Genomic DNA, 23860 nt, shown 5'->3' on the forward strand with positions numbered 1-23860 from the left:
AATTAGAATGTATATCGCAAACAGTAGCCAGCAATTATGTGTTACGTACTGGTAGACTAGAATTCACACGAAATGAAATTCCACCACTCTGCGAAGGTCTGTCTGGCAGCGATCCATGCTGCATTGCTGGCAATAAAGAGTTAAGTGTGCCCTGGTGTAAATGACTGAGCTATAGTGCAGCTGTCAGTACAGCATGTGTGCTATGAGCAAGAGCAGGGCATTGAGTGACTGGCCGCCTGCCTTTCCTAAGCTCCCCACCCTACCTCCCCTGCACTATATTACACTTCTGTTCATCAGACTAGCCTCTCTTTGCCTTCCTCACTCTCCCCTCTGCCTGTCCTCCCTACAAATCTAAGCATTGTGACTCTGCTCTTCTCCAAATTCGACTTCTCTCCTCTTGTTTCCAGCAGTTGCCTGACACTCTGCCCTCTTCCAAATTGCCTGGATTTCTTAGCAAGCGTGGACTTTAGCAGCAAACCCAAGATATAGAGATTTCCTTATACAGACCACATCATGGTAAGAATGTTTGATTAGCTACTGTTCTAGTAAATTATTCTTTAAAGATTTTTTTTTTTTTTTTAATCATGTATGTTTTTTGATGTTCTTTACAGGATTAAAAAAAAAAGTAACTTTTGTTAATGTAAAGGGCTTTATAGTGATTTGTTTCTGAATGTCTGGCGGTTGGTCGAATGAAGCGCCATTTATAGAAATGTTTAGTTAAAAGTGCAATTCACATAGCAAGCAGCCTTTAGAGATGACGCAAAGTCCTTGTAGTAGGGAATAGATTACTTTGAAATGTTTATATCTTATAAATATCAATGACAGATTGCCATCCAGTGCTGTCAGCTTCCAGTCATTGCTCACATAGTTCTGGAAGTGGGTAACTATAAGAGGGGGTCACTTTGTTCCCCACCCCTCATGAGTCACCTAAACTGGAAGCTTCTAGAGTCTCTCATTTACCAGCTGAGCAGTTTAACAAAAAGTTCAGTTTGTTAAATCTGCACATATAGTGTACTTCTGTGAGCTAATGGAATAACTGCAAGGTGAAAACATTATATCTATTTTTCCCCACAATGACTGCTCCTTATGCAAGAACACCTTAAAAGGGCAAGCGATTGGGGATAATCCTCAGCATGGTTCTTGTTCGGGAGTTCAGACACAGAGGACCTTTCCATTACTCTTTCCTCTGTCTATGAGAGTTATGTAATGTTTACAGTTACGATCGTGGCTCAGCTGAAGTTTAAATATCCAAAATTAAAGCTTTGTGAAGTCTCAGAACTGGATAGGCAGGGCATAGAAGCACTCGAGTTCTGGCTCCGTTGACCCTGCCTTGTCTATTACCCAAGCCATCGAAGGCCTTCATTGAAAAGCATGATACAAAGTTCAGTTGTATACAGATGTCTATAACAACTTGTTTTTAGCTGACAGCATTTTAACTCAGAAGTTTATTTAAGATTGAACAGTGTTTATTGCAGATTTCTTTAAAGATGAACTTCAGAAAAACCTCCAGAAAAATATGGGTCCATATCTGATATGTAGAGGGCCACTGGGGATGCTGTAAATCAATGGTTCTCAACTTCATTCCCCAAGTACCCCCAACAGGCCATGTTTTGGGAATTTCTCTTAGATAAAATAGCTGTCCAACATACCAAGCCATTGACTCATTTAAAGCACCTGTGCAAGATAAAAAAAAGCGTGCAAATATGGCCTGTTGGTGGTACTTGAAGACTGAGGTTGAGAAAAATTCGCTGATCACCACTGTTACTAGTAAAGAAAAATATTAATAAAACTATCCCCTATTTTGTAGACGCTATAACTTTTGCTCAAACCAATCAATAAACACTTAAGATTTTTTTTTTTACCAAAAATATGTAGAAGAATATGTATTGGCCTAAACTGGGGAAACTTTTTTTTTATAGATTTTTTGGGCATATTTATTATAGCAAAAAGTAAAAAATATTGCATTTTTTTCAAAATTGTCGCTCAAATTTTTGTTTATAGTGCAAAAAATAAAAACTGCAGAGGTGATCAAATACCACCAAAAGAAAGCTCTATTTGTGGGAAAAAAAGGACGTCGATTTTGTTTGGGAGCCACGTCGCACGACCGCGCAATTGTCAGTTAAAGCGACGCAGTGCCGAATTGCAAAAAGTGGCCTGGTCTTTGGCCAGCCAAATGGTTCAGTGGTTAAGTGGTTAAAAAGCCATGTCTCCATGCTGGAAAATGTTTTTCACTTAAAAAAATATACAGTCAATGAAAAAGCTTTTACCTACTATTGTCAGGGGACATGTCTATTCTATCATAGGCAACTGCTAAGCTAAGACTGGTTTAATATGAACTTCGAGAATGATCGTTCTTTTTAAACTTACATTGGTCCAGCTTGGTTACGTTGAATTCTTCATATTCCACATCCGGAGGATAGCTGGGAATGCAGAAATTTACTACAGTAGCCTGTGCCACATACAGTCTCTTCCAGGTCCTATATAAAGAAATAATTCCGGAAGACTGCACTTCCAAAAATCTTTTTATTGAAGCTTCATATGACAAGTGGTTGACAGATGGAGCAGAGGACAAAGAGGTAGACGCGTTTAGTGTGAATGTTAGCGCCTAGTCATTACACCAGGTCCTAGTAGAGCATCTTGCCTTCTGTACTCTGAACACAAGGGGTCACTCATTCAGCACCTCTGCCATTCCTCTATTGTTGTTTTTTTTTCCCATTGAATATACGCATTCTCTGAATGGCTGAGGAAGAGGTCTTGATGTCATCTGCCCTTTATCTGTACTACTTCTAATCAGAGCATACTCTCTATTCACTGTAAAAAAATAGAAGACTTTCTATGATTGGCAAGGGTATCAACCAAGTGACCCCCTTACGTTCTATGATTGGCTGAGATATCAAGCAAGTGACCCCTTATGTTGAGTGTACAGTCGGTAAGTTGTTCGAGCAGAGCCCAGTACTGACTGTATGTTGCACAGGTTGCTGCAGTGAATTTCTGCATCACCAGCAGTCCTACAAGTTTGACATGAAGAATTAGATGTAACTAGGCTGGACCAATGTACGTTTTTTGTTTTTAAAAGATTATTTCTAGTGTTCAGCTTTAAGGAAATTTTCATGATAAACCTAAACTATTAATGTTATGACCTTAAAAACATTACTAAACCTATATAGTTTAAATGTCATTCACTGATGTGACATACAACCTTGAATCTTTTTACAATAACCTGAGCAGGTTGCCATGTATTAGTTCATTACAGTGGAACCTTCGGATTACGAGAGCAATTGGTTCCAGGAGAATGCTCATAATCCAAAGTACCCGCATATCAAAGCGAGTTTTCCCATTAAAGTTAATGGAAACAGAAATAATTTGTTCCGCATTGACTTCAATGGCATGCAATACCACATGCGGCCAGAGGAAGGGGGTCATTGGAGAGCCTCGGGAACACACGGAAAAGCCAGAGGACAAGCTTGGGAATGTCGTATTTCCGAGTCTTTGCGATCAATTCAGAACTGCTCCAAACGGCTCCTGCGCCCCCGCCTCAGGCCAAACGCGGTACTGCACACCGCTTTGGCTTGAATCCTGCTTTTTTTGCGAGACAACACTCGCAATCAGAGTTAGGGTTTTAAAAAAATACAGTGCTCTTATTCAAAACACTTGTTAACCGCGTTACTCGCAATCAGAGATTCCACTGTATTTGCTCACCATTCGTCCCACCTCCTCCAGACATTTCAAGCACTGTACAGGTTATATATGGACACAGAAACTATATATCCCTTGGACACAGCCAATCACAGATCGCCGTGAACGGCCAATCGGAGTGGCTGTTTGCTAGGCGATCTGTGCGGCCAATGAGAGATGATCTCATAGGTTTACATATGAGATCATCTCTCATTCCCGGCTCTCACAGACAGCGCTGCTGTCAGGGAGAGAGGAGACCGATCTGTGTCTCTTGTACATAGAGACACAGATCGGTCACCTCCTCCAGTCACCCCCCCCCCTCCACCTACACAGTTAGAACACTATATAGGACACACATTTAACCCCTTCCTCAACCCCTAGTGTTAACCCCTTCCCTGCCAGTCACATTTATACAGTAATTAGTGCATTTTTATAGCACTGATTGCAGTATAAATGTGAATGGTGCCAAAAATGTGTCAAAAGTGTCCGGTGTGTCCGCCATAATGTCGCGGTCGCAATAAAAATCGCAGATCGCCGCCATTACTAGTAAAAAAAAAATATATATATATATATAATAATAATTCTGTCCCTTATTTTGTAGGCGCTATAACTTTTGCGCAAACCAGTCGCTTATTGCGATTTTTTTTTTTTTTTACTAAAAATATGTAGAATACGTATCGGCCTAGACTGAGGATAACATTTTTTTTATTATTATTATTTATTATAGCAACAAGTAAAAATTATTTTTTTTTTTCAAAATTGTCGCTCTATTTTTGTTTATAGCGCAAAAAATAAAAACCGCAGAGGTGATCAAATACCACCAAAAGAAAGCTCTATTTGTGGGAAAAAAAGGACGCCAATTTTGTTTGGGAGCCACGTCGCACGACCACGTAATTGTCAGTTAAAGCGACGCAGTGCCGAATCACAAAAAGTCCTCTGGGCAGGAAGGGGGTTTAAGTGCCCAGTAAGGAAGTGGTTAAGCATAGAATGCAATAAGATAAATAACCTTCTGCCTTTACAACTCATTTAAAGGGTCACTAAAGGAATTTTGTTTTTTAGCTAAATAGCTTCCTTTACCTTACTGCAGTACTGGTTTCATGTCCTCATTGCTCGTTTTTGCTTTGAAGTAGCTGTAATTCTGCTGTGATCTCCACACTTCCTGGTTGCCTGTTTCCTTATAACCATCATACTGGGAGATTTTCACGGTGGTCTAAACTGTCATTACTGTGTGTCTAAAACTCCTCAGAACCAATCAGATTCATTTTAAAAACAAAACTATGCCCTGGATTTGTTTGGTTTTGTTCTGTGAGTCTTCCCGACTCACCTCTCACCCGGAACTTCATGTATGTACCTTTAAAACCGAAAGTGAAAGTAGAGGCACATTATATGATAGATTAAATTCAATTTTTAATCATTTTTAAAAGGAATCGGTTAACTTTTATGTCTCTATACCCAATAAACAGTCATTTCAGCCAAAACATTTTTTTCCTTTAGTGACCCTTTAAGGTTAAAGTGCAGCTCTGAACTTCATTTGGAAGAGGTCCTTTAAATAACAGGGTGCAAGATAAAGCATAAATTTAGCCAATGACAACCTTTTCTCTCATTTTTGTTTGGATATCATAGGGTCAAGAAAAGAGGGAAAATATACCCAATAGGGTCACAGACATAAATAAATATCTGAGCGAAAATTACTGTAGTATTTAAAAAGATCAGGAGCTCCCAGCCCTCCTTTTAGTTTTCAATGACCGTAAACCCAGTGGGTTGAATGAAAAAAAAAAAATTCCGGTTGGAGCTGCTGTACTAATGATTGGATGTTAGTGCAGCGATCTCCCCTGCTGTTTTTTTTTGTGTTCTGATAGGGGGGAGCCTCCCCCACCAGAACATTCTGGTCAGTGCTCTCAGCCAATGGCTTTGTAAGGTTTGTAAGTTTGAGAGGGAGGTGAGATCATTATTGGTTAACAAGAAATCATCTGCAAACAGGGATAGCTTATATATTTTTTATGTTTCACCTCAAGTATTTTTTTTTTTATTTTTTTTTTTTTTTAAGTACTTGAATAAGAAAGGCCTGGATTCTTTCCTAAGTGCACACAATATAACTGGTTACTGACAATTACAGGTAAAGTTTATCCAAGGAAAATCTGATTGCCTCTCAGGGGATCACGAAGGAATTTGTTCCCCTGCTGTAGCAAATTGGATCATGCTTTGCTGTTTTTTTTTTTTTTACCTTCCTCTGTATCAACTGTGGGTATAGGATTGGGTATATGGGATTGTTTGATATTATTTTGTATTTATTTTTAGGGTTGAACTAGATGGACTTGTGTCTTTTTTCAACCTGACTAACTATGTATATTTCATGCTGCCGTTTTCAGTCTCCTCTTTTTGTACCCTATTGTAAAAGATTTTGGGCCAGATCCACAAAAGGGATACGCAGGTGTATCTGCTGATACGCCGTCATATCCCTGTTTCTATCTATGCGGCTGATTCATAGAATCAGTTACGCATAGATATCCCTAAGATCCGACAGGTGTAATTGTTTTACACTGTCGGATCTTAGGATGCAGTACCGCGGCCGCCGCTGGGGGGAGTTTGCGTCGTAAACCAGCGTCGGGTATGCAAATTAGGAGTTACGGCGATCCACGACGGTTTTTCGCGTTCGCTACGTCGCCGCTAGTATAGTTTCCCGTCGCAAATTTACACTTTTTTTTTTGCTGCCCTAACTTTAGTCAGCAAGTGTATTGCTGTCGTTCCCGCGTCGAAATTTAAAAATCAACGTCGTTTGCGTAAGCCGTCCGGGAATACGGAATTACGCTACGTGCGTCGCCGTTCGAAAAAATTACGGCGCGAGTTCGGAAACGGAGTATGCGCAGTACGTCCGGCGCGGGAGCGCGCCTAATTTAAATGGAACTCGCCCCATTTGAATTGGCCCGCCCTGCGCCGGCCGGATTTAGGATACACCGCCGCAAATTTCCAGGTAAGTGCTTTGTGGATCGGGCACTAACTTGGAAAAATTGCGGCGGTGTAACTTAAATCCGAAAAATTAAGTTGCGCCCGGGCTTCGTGGATCTGGCCCCTTGTGTCTACATAAATCATTAATAGTAAAATTAACATACTTACTACCACAACATGGACAACTTTATATAAACTAAGGACACAGATGGTCAATGGAAAAATGATAACCAGCTAAAATTGCGGTCTATCAGTTTTCAGTGTTTACTGAGATGTGCGCCATTACTTTTACACAGGGCTGCCAGGTGTCCATGAGTTCCATAAGGCCTCTTGCACAAGTCCATTAACATATCTGATAACCAGACCTGGACTGCTCTAACCAAGCACATGCTCTAAAAATCCAAGCAGCTGTTGTTAGTGTCAGAGCTAATAGAAACCATTTCCTCTTGCAGTGATAAATACCCCTAGCAGTATGCTTAGCAGTGATAATACAATCACACTGTTCCAGAAAAGGATTTTCAAAATCTTAAAAACTACACAGACGTGTGCATCAAGATTATATATATATATATATATATATATATATATATATATATATACACACACACACACACACACACACACACACACACACACACACACTCTGAGATGGCCCTGGGAGAAAGCTTAATTTCTAAAAGATCAGCTGTGTGTTCACAGCGTCTCCCCGCAGGGATGTAGTCCCAAGGGAGAAGGCGAGCACGCTGACTAATCCCCAGCCAGAACGGCTCGGATGATGGTGGAAAGCTTACTGAGGAACAGGAAGTGAGAAATTCAGACAAAGAAAAAAAACATTTAGAAGGGAAATCGAAGGAAAAAGGTTAGTGAACCAACAATGCACTAGCTTAAAGGAACCTATTTAGAAAATAAAAAACAAACCTTTACAACCCCTTTAAGAAATGCATATCTCACAGGCCAGTTTACCACCCACTTCCTCAGTACAGAGCTCCCCCCCCCCCCCCCCAACCTGACCTTTGCTTCCAATACAGGGCTATCCTTTCACCACAAATCCTCTCTACCCTACCTAAAGAACACTGGAGAGAGGAGAGAATGGCAGCTACCAAAGTGCAAAGAAAACTTATAGTTGCAGTGTGCAGGCTGCCAACATGGGCTTAAGGAGGAGACACTAGAGCAGGCGTAATGAATCAAAATTCAAGGAGGTCTGGTTGCTAAAATTTTCTCTGTCCGAAGTTCAAATTTCTCTTTAATAAAACATAACATTAGGCCAATCACAGCCACATTTCAAGAAAAATAAGGTGTCCCCATAAGAGTATCTCTCAGATCAGTCACCCCATCAGAGTATCCCCTTACATCAGAGTGCCATTTTACATAAGGTGTCCCCATCAGGTTTTATCCATCAGAGTGCCGCCCTACATAAGGTGTCCCCATCAAAGTACCCTCATAGATCAGTTGGCTTGTATTTTTAAGTTATTTTTTGTAATTTTGTTTTTTACTTATTTGCTCTTTCTTTATTGAGTGATTTGTCATGTACCATTCTTCTGGTTTTTTTCCCAATAAAGACCAACCTTGTTGTTTAAAAAAAAAAAAAAAAAATTGGGAGGTATGTAACTGTTTCAAATCTTACTTTACAAAGGTTTTAGTGAATCCTTGACTTATCAAGTGCTTGCATCAGGGAACAGTGGCCAAGTGACTTGATCTAAACATTCCTAATTAGGCAATAAACTTTGCAAAATGATTTAACTCTGCTGAGCATGTGTGCTTTGATTGTGGATACCCCAAGACACAATATAGAGAAAAAAAGGTTATCATATAGATTGTTTGGTTTTAAAGATAATGTATAGTCTTTTCAATATTTGTTTAGATATACATTTATGATCCATTCAGACTGTTGCAGTACCAAGTGCTATGCATGTTGAATGGCATCTAAACGTACCTGTTCAGCACACAGAAATCTGCAAGTCCATTAAAATCTGTGTTGTGGTGCGTTGGAAGTCCTATTTAATTTGAATAGGTACCATTATTGCAATACACATCAATGCATGAAATACCACACATTGCACACAGAAACACACTGCAATAGTCTAAATGTGGCTACAAAAGAGATCACCTTGATGGAAACCATTATCAATATGTGATAATATAAAAATAAACTTTTTTTCTATGTGTAATTACAAATGTTGAGCTTACTGCAAGCATGCCTTCATAGAGGTGGAAGCACATTCAGACATGTCTGGCAGGAGCTAATCTTGGACATAACTCCCAACTGTGCCTCATTTGAAGGAACTGTCCCTCATGAAGGAACTGTCCTTCATTTCAAGGAACTGTCCTTCATTTGGAATCAAATCCCTCTGCCCTCTTTCCCCCATCAGTTACCGCTATGTTTGTTCTGATTTACGGACCTTTATATATATATATATATATATATAAAAAAGTTACTATTTGTGTATGACACTGCGTTACACTTTTCATCCAACCTTTACATTTTTGCTTATGTAGTTTAGAAAATCCAGAATAACAGTGAAAAAAACACCTGTGGGTTTAATAATTTTAGCATATTTATTCTTCATGGTCTACATCAGGGGTCTCCAAAATGCGGCCCTTAACTTGCCTTTATCCGGCCCTTGGGGAACTAATCCACCCACTGATATGAGACACTATTCTGACATCTAACACCAACAATGGAGCACCATTTCTTCTACTGACACCAATAATGGAGCACAATTGCTCCCTATATTACCAAAGATAGGGCACTATTCCTCCCAATCTAATACCAAATGTGGTGAGGTTTACTCCTACTGATGACAGAAAAAATTCCACTCCCGCTGGCCATCGATCCGGCCCTCCTATAGTCTGAAGGACAGTAAACCGGCCCTTTGTTTAGAACAGGGGTCTCCAAACTTTTTACTTCGAGGGCCACATTCTATATTTTACACATATTCGCGGGCCGGAAACATAATTTATAAATAAATCCACAGTAGAAATAGAATAGAATTTGACTTACTGCTGACAGCAAGATTGAATGGTGCTCCTCTATTCTTTGCTGGCACCTAAACGCTGGAGCATCATGCAGCGGGGCTAAACTTCCAGCGTGCATGAGGCTTTACATCCGTGTCACCATCATCTGTGTCACCATCAGTCTCTCCATTCATCTGTGTCACCATCATCTGTGTCCCCATCCATCTGTGTCCCCATCAGTCTCTCCATTCATCTGTGTCCTCATCTGTGTCCCCATTCATCTGTGTCCCCATCAGTCTCCCCATCCAACTGTGTCACCATCATCTGTGTCCCCATCAGTCTCCCCATTCATCTGTGTCCCCATCAGTCTCCCCACCCAACTGTGTCACCATCATCTGTGTCCCCATCAGTGTCCCCATTCATCTGTGTCCCCATCAGTCTCCCCATCCAACTGTGTCACCATCATCTGTGTCCCCATCAGTCTCCCCATTCATCTGTGTCCCCATCAGTCTCCCCATCCAACTGTGTCACCATCATCTGTGTCCCCATCAGTCTCCCCATTCATCTGTGTCCCCATCAGTCTCCCCATTCATCTGTGTCCCCATCAGTCTCCCCATCCAACTGTGTCACCATCATCTGTGTCCCCATCAGTCTCCCCATTCATCTGTGTCCCCATCAGTCTCCCCATCCATCAGTCTCCCCATTCATCTGTGTCCCCATCAGTCTCCCATTCATCTGTGTCCCCATCAGTCTCCCCATTCATCTGTGTCCCCATCATTTTCCCCATCCATCTGTGTCCCCATCCATCAGTTTCCCCATCCATCTGTGTCCCCATCCATCAGTTTCCCCATCCACCTGTGTCCCCATCAGTCTTTCCATTCATCTGTGTCCCCATACATCTGTGTCCCCATCAGTCTTCCCATTCATCTGTGTCCCCATTCATCTGTGTCCCCATCAGTTTCCCCATTCATCTGTGTCCCCATCAGTCTTCCCATTCATCTGTGTCCCCATCAGTCTTCCCATTCATCTGTGTCCCCATTTATCTGTGTCCCCATTTATCTGTGTCCCCATTTATCTGTGTCCCCATTCATCTGTGTCCCCATTCATATGTGTCCCCATTCATATGTGTCCCCATCAGTCTTCCCATTCATCTGTGTCCCCATCAGTCTTCCCATTCATCTGTGTCCCCATTCATCTGTGTCCCCATCAGTCTCCGCATTCATCTGTGTCCCCATCATCTGTGTCCCCATTCATCTGTGTCCCCATTCATCTGTGTCCCCATTCATCTGTGTCCCCATCAGTCTTCCCATTCATCTGTGTCCCCATTCATCTGTGTCCCCATCCACCTGTGTCCCCATCCACCTGTGTCCCCATCAGTTTCCCCATTCATCTGTGTCCCCATCAGTCTTCCCATTCATCTGTGTCCCCATCAGTCTTCCCATTCATCTGTGTCCCCATTTATCTGTGTCCCCATTCATCTGTGTCCCCATTCATCTGTGTCCCCATTCATCTGTGTCCCCATTCATCTGTGTCCCCATTCATCTGTGTCCCCATCATCTGTGTCCCCATCATCTGTGTCCCCATTCATCTGTGTCCCCATCATCTGTGTCGCCATTCATCTGTGTCCCCATTCATCTGTGTCCCCATCATCTGTGTCCCCATTCATCTGTGTCCCCATTCATCTGTGTCCCCATCAGTCTCCGCATTCATCTGTTTCCCCATCAGTATCCCCAAAAATTGGTGTCCCCATTAGAGCCCCCCCATCATTTATCCGAGTCTCCCTGCACATTTGTGTCCCCATCACAGCCCACCCCCGCCTGCATATTTGTGTCACCATTAGAGCCATCAGCCCCCCTCCTCACATGTTTGTGTCCCCATAAGAGCCACCAGCACCCCCACATTTGTGTCCCCATCAAACCCCACAGATATTTGTGTCCCCATCAGAGTCATCACCCCCCCCCCCCCCACATTTATGTCCCCATCTGAGTCATCACCCCCCCCCCCATATTTATGTCCCATCAGTCATCAGCCCCCCCCCCCATTTATGTCCCCATCAGAGTCATCAGCCCCCCCCACATTTGTGTCCCCATCAGAGTCATCAGCCCCCCAACATTTGTGCCCCCATCAGTCTACAACCCCCCCTCCACGTGTGTCCCCAGCAGAGTCATCAGTCCCCCAAAATTTGTGTCCCCATCAGTATGAAAAACCCCCTCCACGTGTGTCCCCAGCAGAGTCATCAGTCCCCCAAAATTTGTGTCCCCATCAGTATGAAAAACCCCCTCCACGTGTGTCCCCATCAGAGTCATCAGCCCCCAGATGTTTGTGCCCCATCAGCGCCATTCAACCCACCCCCACACAAGTGTATAAGCCCCCCTCCTTGCATTTGTCCAGCGCGTCTCCACTCTCCATCACTGGCTGTGCACTGCAGACCTGCTGCATCTCCCGACTCCCGCCCCGCTGGTATTACACACTCGTTACTGGTTAACAGCGAGGCGGGAGGCGGGAGCAGGGAGGCGGCAACAGGTCTGCCCTAAACACCTCATTGGCTGCTGGGATGCCGTGGTCCCAGCCAGCAGCCAACACACACAGTGAGACGCCGGGAGGGATTGCGGGACTTGCGCTGCATATTGCCTGGGGCGAATATGCAGCGCAGGTTCCACAACTAACAGGGGAACTAAGGATTCACGATGCGGGCCGGAATAAATGGCCTGGCGGGCCGGATGTGGCCCGCGGGCCGTAGTTTGGAGACCCCTGGTTTAGAAAGTATGGAGACCCCTGGTCTACATAATAGGAGCGTTTTTGTGTACATGCTTTGTGTACCTTTCTCATCTCAAGAAGTTTGTAGGTATCAGCTGAAAATATCCAACATAGATGATCTTAATTTCTACAATGACTGGTCAGGTGAAGGATGTAGTCTAATGGTGTCCTAAAGCAGACCATACATGGGTCGAATTCAGAAAACAAATTCTTAAGAAAATCGTAAATAAGAATTTTCTTTTCATCATTAGTGGCCTGCAACAACGACTGATTTTCGAGCGGCCTTTGAATTTCAGTAATCTAGCATGTTGAAAAGGTTTGGAAAAATTACCAAATTTCTAATCAATGATGGAAGAAAATCATGTGAGAAATATAATCGAAACAGAAATGCACATTGTAAAGTGTTTCATTTGTTTGCAAAGGACACCTGTAAAACCATGGCTGGGGTCCTTGCACAAGAGCATGGCGGAAAGCGAAGACCTGAAGCCTTTTGCCATAGCCTGTAGGTCCTACACACCTGAGATGTGACCTGGAAAGAAAACGATTCCCAGCTACCAATTTTATTTTCTGTAGTAACATGAAGGCTTGGTTGTTCGAATTTCGAAACTAATGGTGACACCATCAGATAACAAAATGTTTGAATTTGTTCGGGATTCGACCCATGTATGACTGGCTTTAGGAAGTGTTGCCTGATTTGGTAGAAACTGTTGTTTCAAATAATATATATTGTTTAGTGCAAAATTCTAAAACGAAAAATACATTTTCTATGATGTTTATTATAAAATACTTGTATGCTTGAGTAGGATAGCTGAGCACAAGTATACAATGGTAGATCTGGGAACTGAGTCAGAAAGTGAGACACACAGAAGGTCTTCCATGAAGCCAGAGATAGTCACAGAACCAGATTAGGTAGATTGCTGGGTTAATGCCAGGAAAGTCAGTCAGCTTGATTGTTACTTGATTGTACAAATTGTTATAAATGTGTAAAAAACAGACGTTGACTGTCAACCCCTTGCTTCCTTAAAGTGGAGGTTCACCCAAAAAATCTATTTTTAACATTAGATTGCGCCTAATTACGGGAAGCAGAATTGGGTGTTTTGATTGAAATCAATGCAGTACTTACCTTTTTTGAGATAGATGTTCTCCCGCCGCTTCCGGGTATTTGCTGCGGGACTGGGCGTTCCTATTTGATTGACAGCCTTTCCGACCATCGCATACAGCGCGTCACCAGTTCCCGAAAGTAGCCGAACGTCGGTGCGCAGGCGCCGTATAGCGCCGCACCGACGTTCGGCAACTCGTGACACGCTGTATGCGACCTTCGGAAGGCTGTCAATCAAATAGGAACGCCAAGTTCCGAAGACCATACCCGGAAGCGGCGGGAGAACATCCATCACAAAAAAGGTAAGTACTGCATTGATTTTAATCAAAACACCCGATTCTAATTCCCGTAATTAGGCCCAATCGAATGTTAAAAAAAAAAATTCAGGTGAACTCCCGCTTTAACCAAAAACAAATGGGTTTATTGGTTGTAAATGTGTGTTAATGTTTTAAATACTTGTTGCTGTCAATAGTTTGTAATTATATATTTATATAAATGAAGACATCATTCCATACTTTCTAATTTGCAGTGGTACATAATGGGTGCTTTATTGCTCCTTTTCACAAAGCAACTGACTCGCTAAAAAGAACGCACTCCCTAAGTAGCCAATACCTTGGCTCAACATTTTTTGAGTTATTCTTGTAGCTAATATACTTTGCCTCTCTGGGTTATAGCTTACATATAATACCTTCAATTAATTTAATATTGGAAATGTGTAAGAGCAAGCATGTATAAATGTGATAGTCCCACCAAAAAAATTAAGTTAAACACATTGCACACAAAAAACTTTAAACTATGCTATACTTAACTTCTTAAACAACAAAAAGTGTTTCAACAGTAAATGGCTTGGGATAAACATAGATCTATAATAGTCAGACAACAAGGTTAATGAAAAAATAAATGAATAGATAAAATGGGAAGACTCGATGGACTAATCATTTTTTTTCTGCCGTCACTTTTCTATGTTTCTAAAATGACACAGGAACCACCACTAGCATAACATAACTGCCATATGTGCAATTTAACTAAACGAAAAATCCTCTAGGTCCAATAATTTGTTACTCACATATTCTGCATTTTGAAGAGAGGGAATCGCAGGTATAGTTGACTAAACAAACCAAAAATAAAATCAACCTCCTTCCTCTTGTATGTCTGTCTGCAGCATACATTTATTGCAAAATCCTTACAACACTTGAAACTTATGCCTTGTACACACAATCGGAATTTCCGATGAAAAAAGTCAGACGGAATTTTTTCATCGGAAATTCGGACCGTGTGTGTGCCCCATCGGAGTTTTTCCTTCGGAAATTCTGACGGACTTAGAAAGAGAACATGTTCTCTTTTTTTCGGAAATTCCATTTGTCTGTATTGAACCTCGACGTAGAAAAAAATACGCATGCTCAGAATCAAGTGGACGCATGCTCGGAATCAATGAACTTAATTTTTCTCAGCTCGTCGTAGAAATGGGTGTGACGGTGTGTATGCAAGACAGCTTGAACGGAATTCCGTCGGAAAAATACATCTGAGTTTATGCCAATGGAAATTCTGATCGTGTGTACAAGGCATCCACTCTGATGGGTTCCACTCCATCAGAGTAACCATATGGCCTCTGATGCAGCCTTTTGGAGCTGGCGTAAACGGTCCGGCTGATTCTTAATCTTCTATACCGCCCCCCCCCCCTCTTTTCCCAGAGGAGCAACTTACCAGGGACTGATAAGTATTTTTTGTATATTTTTCTGCCATAATGCCTTTGGGGAATTTATGATCATCTTACTTGGCTTGAAATGATGGACACTTTGGATATTTCACTGTTATGCATACTGATTTCTTCCACTTAAGTCCCCATTATCCTTATTGAAGGACTGCCTGAATAGCTGGTGTGTGAGGGAGGTGTAGTGGTGTCGCCAGGGCTTTTTTTCAGAGGGAACTTGGAGGAACTCGGTTCCACCACCTCTGGCCCCAGACCCTTTGGTGCCTTCTCACCACAATCAATTGTAAACACAGAAGTCCGGTTTCTGTGTTTACAAGTGACAGCTCTGCACTCTGTGTGTAACCCCCTGAACTCTGCACTCTGTATGTAATGCAATCCTGGTATTTAATGCCCCTTTAAGACCCTTCTACTGTTTGTGAAATCTGAATGGGGTCGTGGTTGAGTTCCTGCACCTATTTTCTGAGAAAAAAAGCTCTGGGTGTCGCCATCTGTATTCCAAAAGCTTCATGGGGAATGACCTAGTTTACTGACAGTATGACATATCCTCCTGTTGACCACTATGCCTGGTTGGACATCTGGGCTATGAACGAGGGATCCGAGAAGAGGTGGATCTGGGCTGCTCTGTGCAAAACATCTGCACAGAGCAGGTTAGTATAACATGTTTGTTATGTTTATAAAAAAAAAGTAAAAAAAAAAAAAGAACAAGACTTTTTTTTCACTTTTAAATTTTTTATTCAAAGTTTTTCAATTTTACAACACTACAAACATACAACAAACTTAACATTAGTATATCAAAATGTATAATTATAAATGCCTTTACATACAATCCTCAATAATATATAAAAAAAAAAGAAAATACTTACAGACTAACACATTAAAACATAATAATGAAATAAAAAAATAAAATAAAAAGGAAAAATTAAATAAAATAAATAAAAGGGAAATCCCCCTCTCTCCCCTCCTCTCTGCCTGAAGACCAGGCCACCTCATCCCTCCTCCCTCCCTCACTCCTCTGAACTTTCATCTCCCATCCTATATTTTACCCCTCTTCATTCTATACAAGACTTTAGTATCACTTTAACTATTAAAGTTATGTTCCACAATAAACTGATCACCCCCATCAGCATTTTTCTGAGTTGCTCTGGGCTGCAGATTGACTGTGTAAGGGAAGTATGTGACAAGTGAATGACAAATGAGAGAGATCGAGTGTAAAATTGGGTTGTTTCTGTATCTAAATATAACGTTGGCTAGGCATTTATTAATCTTGGCTAATACTGCCTGAACATAGTAATAGGATTAAAATCTGAGAACATACTTGTGGGTAGTCATGCTGGAAATTGAGCTTGTTTTGTAAACACGAAAAATCACATGAGACCATGTTGAAAAGTCATAATGACGGGGCAAAGACAAGAGAGGTGTGGCAATCACAAGACATATAGAGAAATTATAAAAATTATTTACAGTTGAAGTCTGTGAGTAACATATATGACCTGGTCTGTGACTAGTATTAAGTTTTCGCATTTTTCCCAGTCCCCCGAATAACAAAGTTTTGATCCTGCCAGTAGATCTGTTACTTTTCCCCTTACTATAATAGAGTGACCATTCTGTTCATTTTGCAGTGAAACCACACAGCATTGTTGTCATCTGAACTTTATGTAACCTACACTTTCTGAGCAGTTACAACTCAATTTTTTTGAAAAAAAAATTGGTTTACGCCATATGAATAAAAGTTGACATCGTACGCAATCCTGCCAGTGTAAAGAGCATGTTTTAATGGTCTTTTCTTTCAGCTTCAGGAGGGTTTTAGCATCCCTATACAAGTCTATAGCAATGCAAAACCCAATGAACACAAGCCCTTTTCCTGGACAGCTTAACCTGTTACATGGAGGGGGAAAAAACAATTCTACAGGTCGGATCACCAGATAATAAAAGTTTGTTACATGGGTGTTGGAAAGCAACATGGTTTAATATCATATTTCTGGAGTTTTACTTCCTGGTTGATACAGTCAGGTGGCCTAAGTTGGAAGTTGCAAGTTGACCCAGCACGGTGTTGATTCATGCCTCCTGGCAAGGGGAGTAGAGCTTGGCTCCAGACCACCTGGTGTAATAAAGATGGAAGTGCTTGATTAACACATCTGCAAATAAAGCTTAAAAAAAAGCCAATGCTGCCATGATGACTGATGGGCTGAGTTCAAAGAACAGCTGTGATTGAGGATTTGACCAGGGTCGGGTGACAATGATACATGGACAAACGCTGTCCCTAGTGGACACTACAGCAGGCTTCCTGGAGGATGGACAGATATTTTAAAGGACTGCCTCTTATCTCTTTTCCATTGGATAGGAAGCTAGATGAGTGTGGTGTATGGGGGGGGGGGGTCACTCAGGCAAGAGAGTGAAAAGTCACTCTCTTGCCTGATGGCTCTCTTGCCATCGAGCCCAGCTGAAGTATACTGCTGACCACCGAGGACAACTTTAGGCAAATGTTCTTGTTTGCTTGTTCTTTTGTTTTATATGTTCTAATATTTTCTTTTAGTATTTTATGTTAGCATTCCTATTTTCTTGGAAATAAAGTAAGACACTTTTTTTATTTCTTTTTATTAAGCAGTGTGTTTATTTAATAGCTAACCTTATTATTGTACCTTCACCATTAACGTTATCAGAGCTTTGCCAGACTAGATAACTAGGAATAGACAAGGTAATACATATCTATGGAATTAATAGAGGGAATCTATAACCACCTAAATATTTATTTCAATGGGGAACTTAAAAAAACAAAAACTGCTGTGTTAATGACACAATGACATGAACAACACACACCATTCTTATTTTGCCTACAGTTACAATTTTAATATAGAATTTGGATCCCCTCTTCTTTTAGCAAAGTACTTTGGAATTCTTTACTAAGGCAAGCAGTAAAAGGGAATTGAAAGCTGGCCATACATGTGTAACATTACCCCCGGAGGAGCTGCTGAGTTTTTCAGGTGGCATGTACCTCTATTTTCTCGCTGTCCAGGGTAGTAGAAGAGAGTTGAAATCCAGAGTGGGTATTGCTCACCCGGATAGGTCCCTCTCACTGGCCTAGCAACCGGAATGGCGCACGGAATAAAGTACTGTCTCTGCCACAGACTTTCCCTTATGAGGAGACACTTTCCGTCCAGAATCCGCTGACACAGGATTCAGCACCCGGATCTCTCCAGATTAGCTTCTGTAGAACTCGGATCTGACAGGCGATCACCATCAAGCCTCTCAGTGTATGGTGCATCCTTTGATGAATTTTCAAGGCCTTCTCCCAAGATACCAGCCTCTTGCATGGTCCTCTTCAGGATAGGTCCTCCCCTGGCTTCCTTCATCAAGTGGCTTCTTCCGGCAGGACAGACAGCACAGGATCACCTTGAAAGCGCAGACCCAGTCTGATTACTGGGCCTACTTAGTTAAACCACAACCCCGGACGAACGTGGTCCCGGAGCCAGGATTCTGGAGCACGCAACACCAGCCAGGTGGGCCACGGGTGGTGGGATGACAAACCGATGACGACCCCGGTCCAATGGCATCTGTATCTTAAGTACCCCTCCCCAGCATGCACAGCGGGACGATCACTCCCACTGATTGGCTGCCGAGGTTAACACCCAATACACCCTGACTCTGCTGCTGCCACCCTTGGCCTGGGATGGTAATAACACCCCCAGGCGAACAATGGTGGTTACTCCCAGCACAGCCATGGCTGGAACAGAGGCTAAATTGCCCATAATTACATCTGCCTAAGTCAATTAACAACTCAGACCCCCTCTAAATTTAAAGCAGTGCCTGTTGAACAGGAGCAGGCAGCTACACAGGGATAGAAGCTCGGATGGTTCAGCAGGGACCATCCAAGATTCAAAACAGAACACAATAGCGCTGTGGGAGACATTCCACAATTGCCTGATGATGTTGATGGGGGATTTTAATTCCTTTCTTCTGTGGTAGAATTAAAGAAAATTCTGACAGCAAATGTCTGATGAAGCCTACACACGGTCAAAATTTCCGACAACAAGCTCCCATCGAACATTTGTTATCGGAAATTCCGAGCGTGTGTATACGGCATAAGAGTATTCTACTAACTACTGTTGTTCTACTAAGAGTTAGAAATAGAAAGATGTGAGATGGAAGTGACTGACTCTGGAATAATAGCTGGTACCAGATATAGTGTTTGCAGCATCTCTTCAACTAATGATCTTCAATAAAGTAGACTAGAAAGTTTGCAGTATTATGATGTGGCTAATAAATCTAAGTGAACTGCAAGACTCGGGGACTAACCTTGGGACCTTGCACTAACAAAGGGGGAAAGAGGCAATGCTTTTGGTACTGCACCAGATTGATGATCAACTAGTGGCTTCTACTGAGCCTCTACTACTGTTCCCCTTCCCCAACTGCCCACGGCCCTCAAGAGAACATGCTACACATGTAGAACTGACCACCCACCCTGCAGGTTCTCATCTTCGCCCTAGGTGCTGGACATCTCTGTTCCGACATTGAACAGCAGGTATACTTTAATGAAGGCCCCTTCATCAGCACTGGCTCACTTTCATTTCACTACTCCTTTTGCTCCGTTCTGTGACAGGAGTGAACTAAAAACACTGGTAGTTCCTGATTTCCCTTTAAGAGTAAAAGCAATAGCACTTTTTTTTTAAATGAATGTTCGTTATATTTAGGGTATTTCACAATAGTTCCTAGAGTGGTTAATACAATTATTTTAAATACTCGCCAATATTTTTCTAACGGTTTTATTAACAAGATAACGCAATGATGCCATTATTTGTCAATGCAATACAGAGCATACCTTTAATATCTTTCTACACTTTTAGATTTTAACTTAGCTGAACAGCTTTAATTATAATTGAAATATAACTGTGCTATGACTAACGGTTTTATTATGTTCCTTAGTAGCAAATGATAATCCCTTCCAGTTTTAGGGCATGAAATCATTCAGAAGTCATTGTGAATGTCATATCTCCAAAAAAGCTAGGGGCTGTAGTATCTTTATATTGCTTTATCATTCGACTAGCCTATATCCTATCCTATTCTTTGTATTCTATTATATACCTATTTTAAAAGGCATTCTCTAATTGGACGAGGTAGAGTTTGCAAAGTCATCATCCCCTTTTATGTGCCTCATTCACTGAAACAAATACAAGATGTTCTCTAAATGGCAGAGATGGTATAATAGCAAGCAACCAATGTAAATTTAAAACTAAGATCATTCCTAGAGTTCAGCTTTGAGGGGTTAGATCACCTTTACAAAAAAATGTAAAGGTGAACTAACAGTAGACCCCCCCCCCTATGCACTCTACTTGCCTCCGGGGTTGCCGAGATGTCAGCCAATCCAGCAGTCCTGGGATTTGAAATTCCCACTGTGCTCCCATTTCTCCATCAGCCATCTCTATCTATGTGATGGCACTGACCAGTCCGTTTCCATCGTGTCCGTCCTGGAAGTGCTGACAGAGAAGAGGGAGAACAGTGGGGATTTCAAATCCCCAGAACAGAGGAGCAGCTGCAGGGTGCTGATAGCGTGGACAACCCTGGAAGTAAATTTTTTCTTTAAAGGTAAACTAATACTATAAGTAAATATATAATGTACAGTCATTGCTTTTTTTAAAAAAAGCACAATAGATAAAATGTAAAGTAACTTATACAGCCCAGAAACATTTTCTTGCAACTGTAGTTATTGGTTGGTTTTACATACAATGCAGTAGTGTTAACAGAGGGCTAAACTATATTGAACACCAAGTTTCAGAACATTTTCCAAGAATGCAAGGCTAGATGTGTTCATAGTGAAATGATTGGGCATTTTCTGTGCGGTGTGTAAATTTATTTTTAAGCATATTTGGCATCTGTGATGGCTGTGGTGTCAGACCCCAGGCCACTTACACCAACTAGGGGAAAAAAGGCTGGTCAAACTCACAACGCACTGTCAGAGATATGCGAAATTGGCCTCACCCTGCTCAAAGATTCTACAGCTTGCAGGACCATTGTCTAAGTACCAGCAGACTGCGAGTAATTGTCACTGGGTATGGTTAACTACACAGTTAACCCTTTATACCCCAAATCAATCACAGCCACCAGATATTTATCATAAATATCAATGTTTACAATATAAGCAATAACAATTATGACCACCGACAGGTATATCCAGAGATTTACTATATAGTAGCGATCTTCAAAGAAACTGGGATTCTTTAAGTTCTGCGTTAGTGCATTAGAGACGATATTAACATTTTTCAAAATATTGTTTAATAATAGTAAAGGTGAAACGGTGCAAAAAATTTACATAATAAGAGGAGTATTACAAAGGAAAAGACAGATAATAATGCAACAGAATAACAAAAGGTTTTAAAAGTGAAAAATACTTTACAAAGTCTGGTTTGGTGAGTTTGGCAAAGTCCAGTCAATGAACAAGATGGATCCATATCTCTCATAAAGCTTGGATGATGTTCCTGGTTTGATGGTAAAGGAGAGTTCTAGACTGTTGATGAGGACCACTCTTTTTTGGTTCTTGAGGAGCATGTTGAAAGAACTGATCTGACCAATGGGAAGGTCTGAAGTGTGGCTGATGTGATGTCAGTGTTTATGACCATTCAGCTATCCTACCATTTACTATAGTTTACTACGTATATTAATTAATCTTGGAATACCTACAGTTGTATTCTGGTAACTTGTATATTATTGTACAGCGTGAAATTACTGTTTGAATGAATACAAATATGATGGGTATTGGATGGCTGTTTCACCTAGTAGAGGTAATGTGTTCAGTTTGTCTCCAGTACCCTCTGAAGCCTCGTACACACAGTTGGATTTTTTGGAAAACGTGCTCATTTTGAAGTTTGTTGGCAAAAAGTCTGACCGTGTGTATGGGCCTTAATATAGTGGTGATTGGGCTTAAAAATGCTGCTAATTAATTGATACAGATAAATACAAGGTATGTCTATTAAATAACGAGACTGTGATCCCACCTAGTAAACAAAGCAGTCATAACCGGTTATAACTGTATGCGTGGTGACCTTGAACGTGTTTGAACCTGTATGACAAGCAGCAACACTCTATGACGTTCAGTTGATTGTGAGTCACCATGTAGTTTGGTTGTTTTTTCTGTAGTGTGCCATAAAAAAGCTTATTTTAAAAGTCGAAAAACATGTCAATTTAAAATTGGTACAGATCACTCACTGTGTTCATTCATAATGAAAGCCTAGAGTTTGAATGAACAGGAAGCCGCTCAGGGCATTTCTCATTCATTCACTGTCCAGTGTAGCTGACGGTACAGACAAAAGGGCTGGGGAATCTCTGTCCTCAACCCCTTTCTTTGTCACAAAATTGAGATATCGGAGGTCTGTTTAGATTCTTTTAGTGTGGCTCCAAAAAGAATTGTAAATAAAACAATCTGTAAAAAATAAAAAAAACTACTGACACCATCCACTGCACTACTGACACAGTCCATGATTTAATACATTTTAAAATTATTTGTTTACATTTACAAGTGTGTGTCTGTCTGTGTGTGTATATCTATATATATCTATATATATATATATATATATATATATATATATAATACACATACACACACACATGCATGTTTGAGCTTTGGGGTGCACACCCTAATGGAATAGTCTGTGCACACCGAGAGCACGACAAGTCCTCTTTACATAAAGATCTGCGGTATATAAGTCTGCTGAAAGCTCAGGAGTCATCTGTTGATAAGGACGCCATGGACGGCTTCTCAGCTCGCTCCTTAAAGCGGTGGTTCACCCTCAATAACAACATTCTAGCATTAAATTAAGCATAGTAGCGCGAGCTACAGTATGCCTTTATTTTTATTTTTTGCTCCGTACTCACTGTTTAATCCTATAGTGAAGATTCAGACTCCCTGCGGGGAATGGGCGTTCCTATCCAGAGGGAAGGTGATTGACGGCCGGCTATGGCACGTCACGCTCCCCGAAGATAGTCGGAGTATGTCTCGGCTCTTCACGGCGCTATACGGCGCATGCGCACAGACTAGGCGCAGGCGCCGTGAAGAGCCAAGTCCTATTTCGGCTATTTCCGAAGAAGCGTGACGCGCCAGAGCCGGCCGTCAATCATCTTCCCTCTGGATAGGAACGCCCATTCCCCGCGGGGAGTCGGAATCTTCACTATAGGATTAAACAGTGAGTACGGGGCAAAATAAATAAATAAAGGCATACTGTAGCTCGCGCTACTATGCTTAATTTAATGCTAGAAAAAAATAAAATTTTAAAGGGTGAACCCCCTCTTTAACAACCAGCTATTCTTTAAACAGAATTCAAATCAGACAATCGTTTTTCGACCAATCCAATTTCGAATGATTCTGAAAATTTGGACTTCGTTAAATTAATAAATGAAACAAAATTTTATGAAAATGAAATGAAGCTAAACGAATTCCATATTCTATCAGACACATGATTCTGTGAATGACTATATATACACAGTTACAATGAGTTAGAAACTAGACTACAGTAAGTACAGTATTCGTATCTTGTTACTCATAGATACAGGTCAATGAACAGGAACCAGCGTAATAGTATCTATGTGCTAAAGGTGTGCATGGATTTCCATCTTGGCAGGCACTAGCAGAGTGGAGGGCATAGACTGTGAGTTAGTGGTCCAGCCAACGCTAAACAAACATGATATATTATAACATTTGCAGTCAGCTGATTGACTGGCCAAGCTAGCTT

At 41.4% G+C, this 23860-nt stretch overlaps 1 protein-coding gene across 1 annotated transcript in view; it reads left to right on the plus strand.

Annotated features, from left to right (window-relative positions):
- The first annotated feature begins 234 nt into the window (after positions 1-234).
- The window catches only part of CFL2 (cofilin 2), a 33857-nt gene continuing 10231 nt past the window's right edge, over positions 235-23860 (plus strand). The window contains exon 1 of the mRNA XM_040332203.1: positions 235-516. Within this exon, the coding sequence (XP_040188137.1) occupies positions 514-516 (3 nt within the window). The 5' untranslated portion in view covers positions 235-513. The remainder of the gene's footprint in view (positions 517-23860) is intronic.

Source organism: Rana temporaria, chromosome 13, assembly GCF_905171775.1.
Source record: "Rana temporaria chromosome 13, aRanTem1.1, whole genome shotgun sequence".
Taxonomy (NCBI): Eukaryota; Metazoa; Chordata; class Amphibia; order Anura; family Ranidae; genus Rana; species Rana temporaria.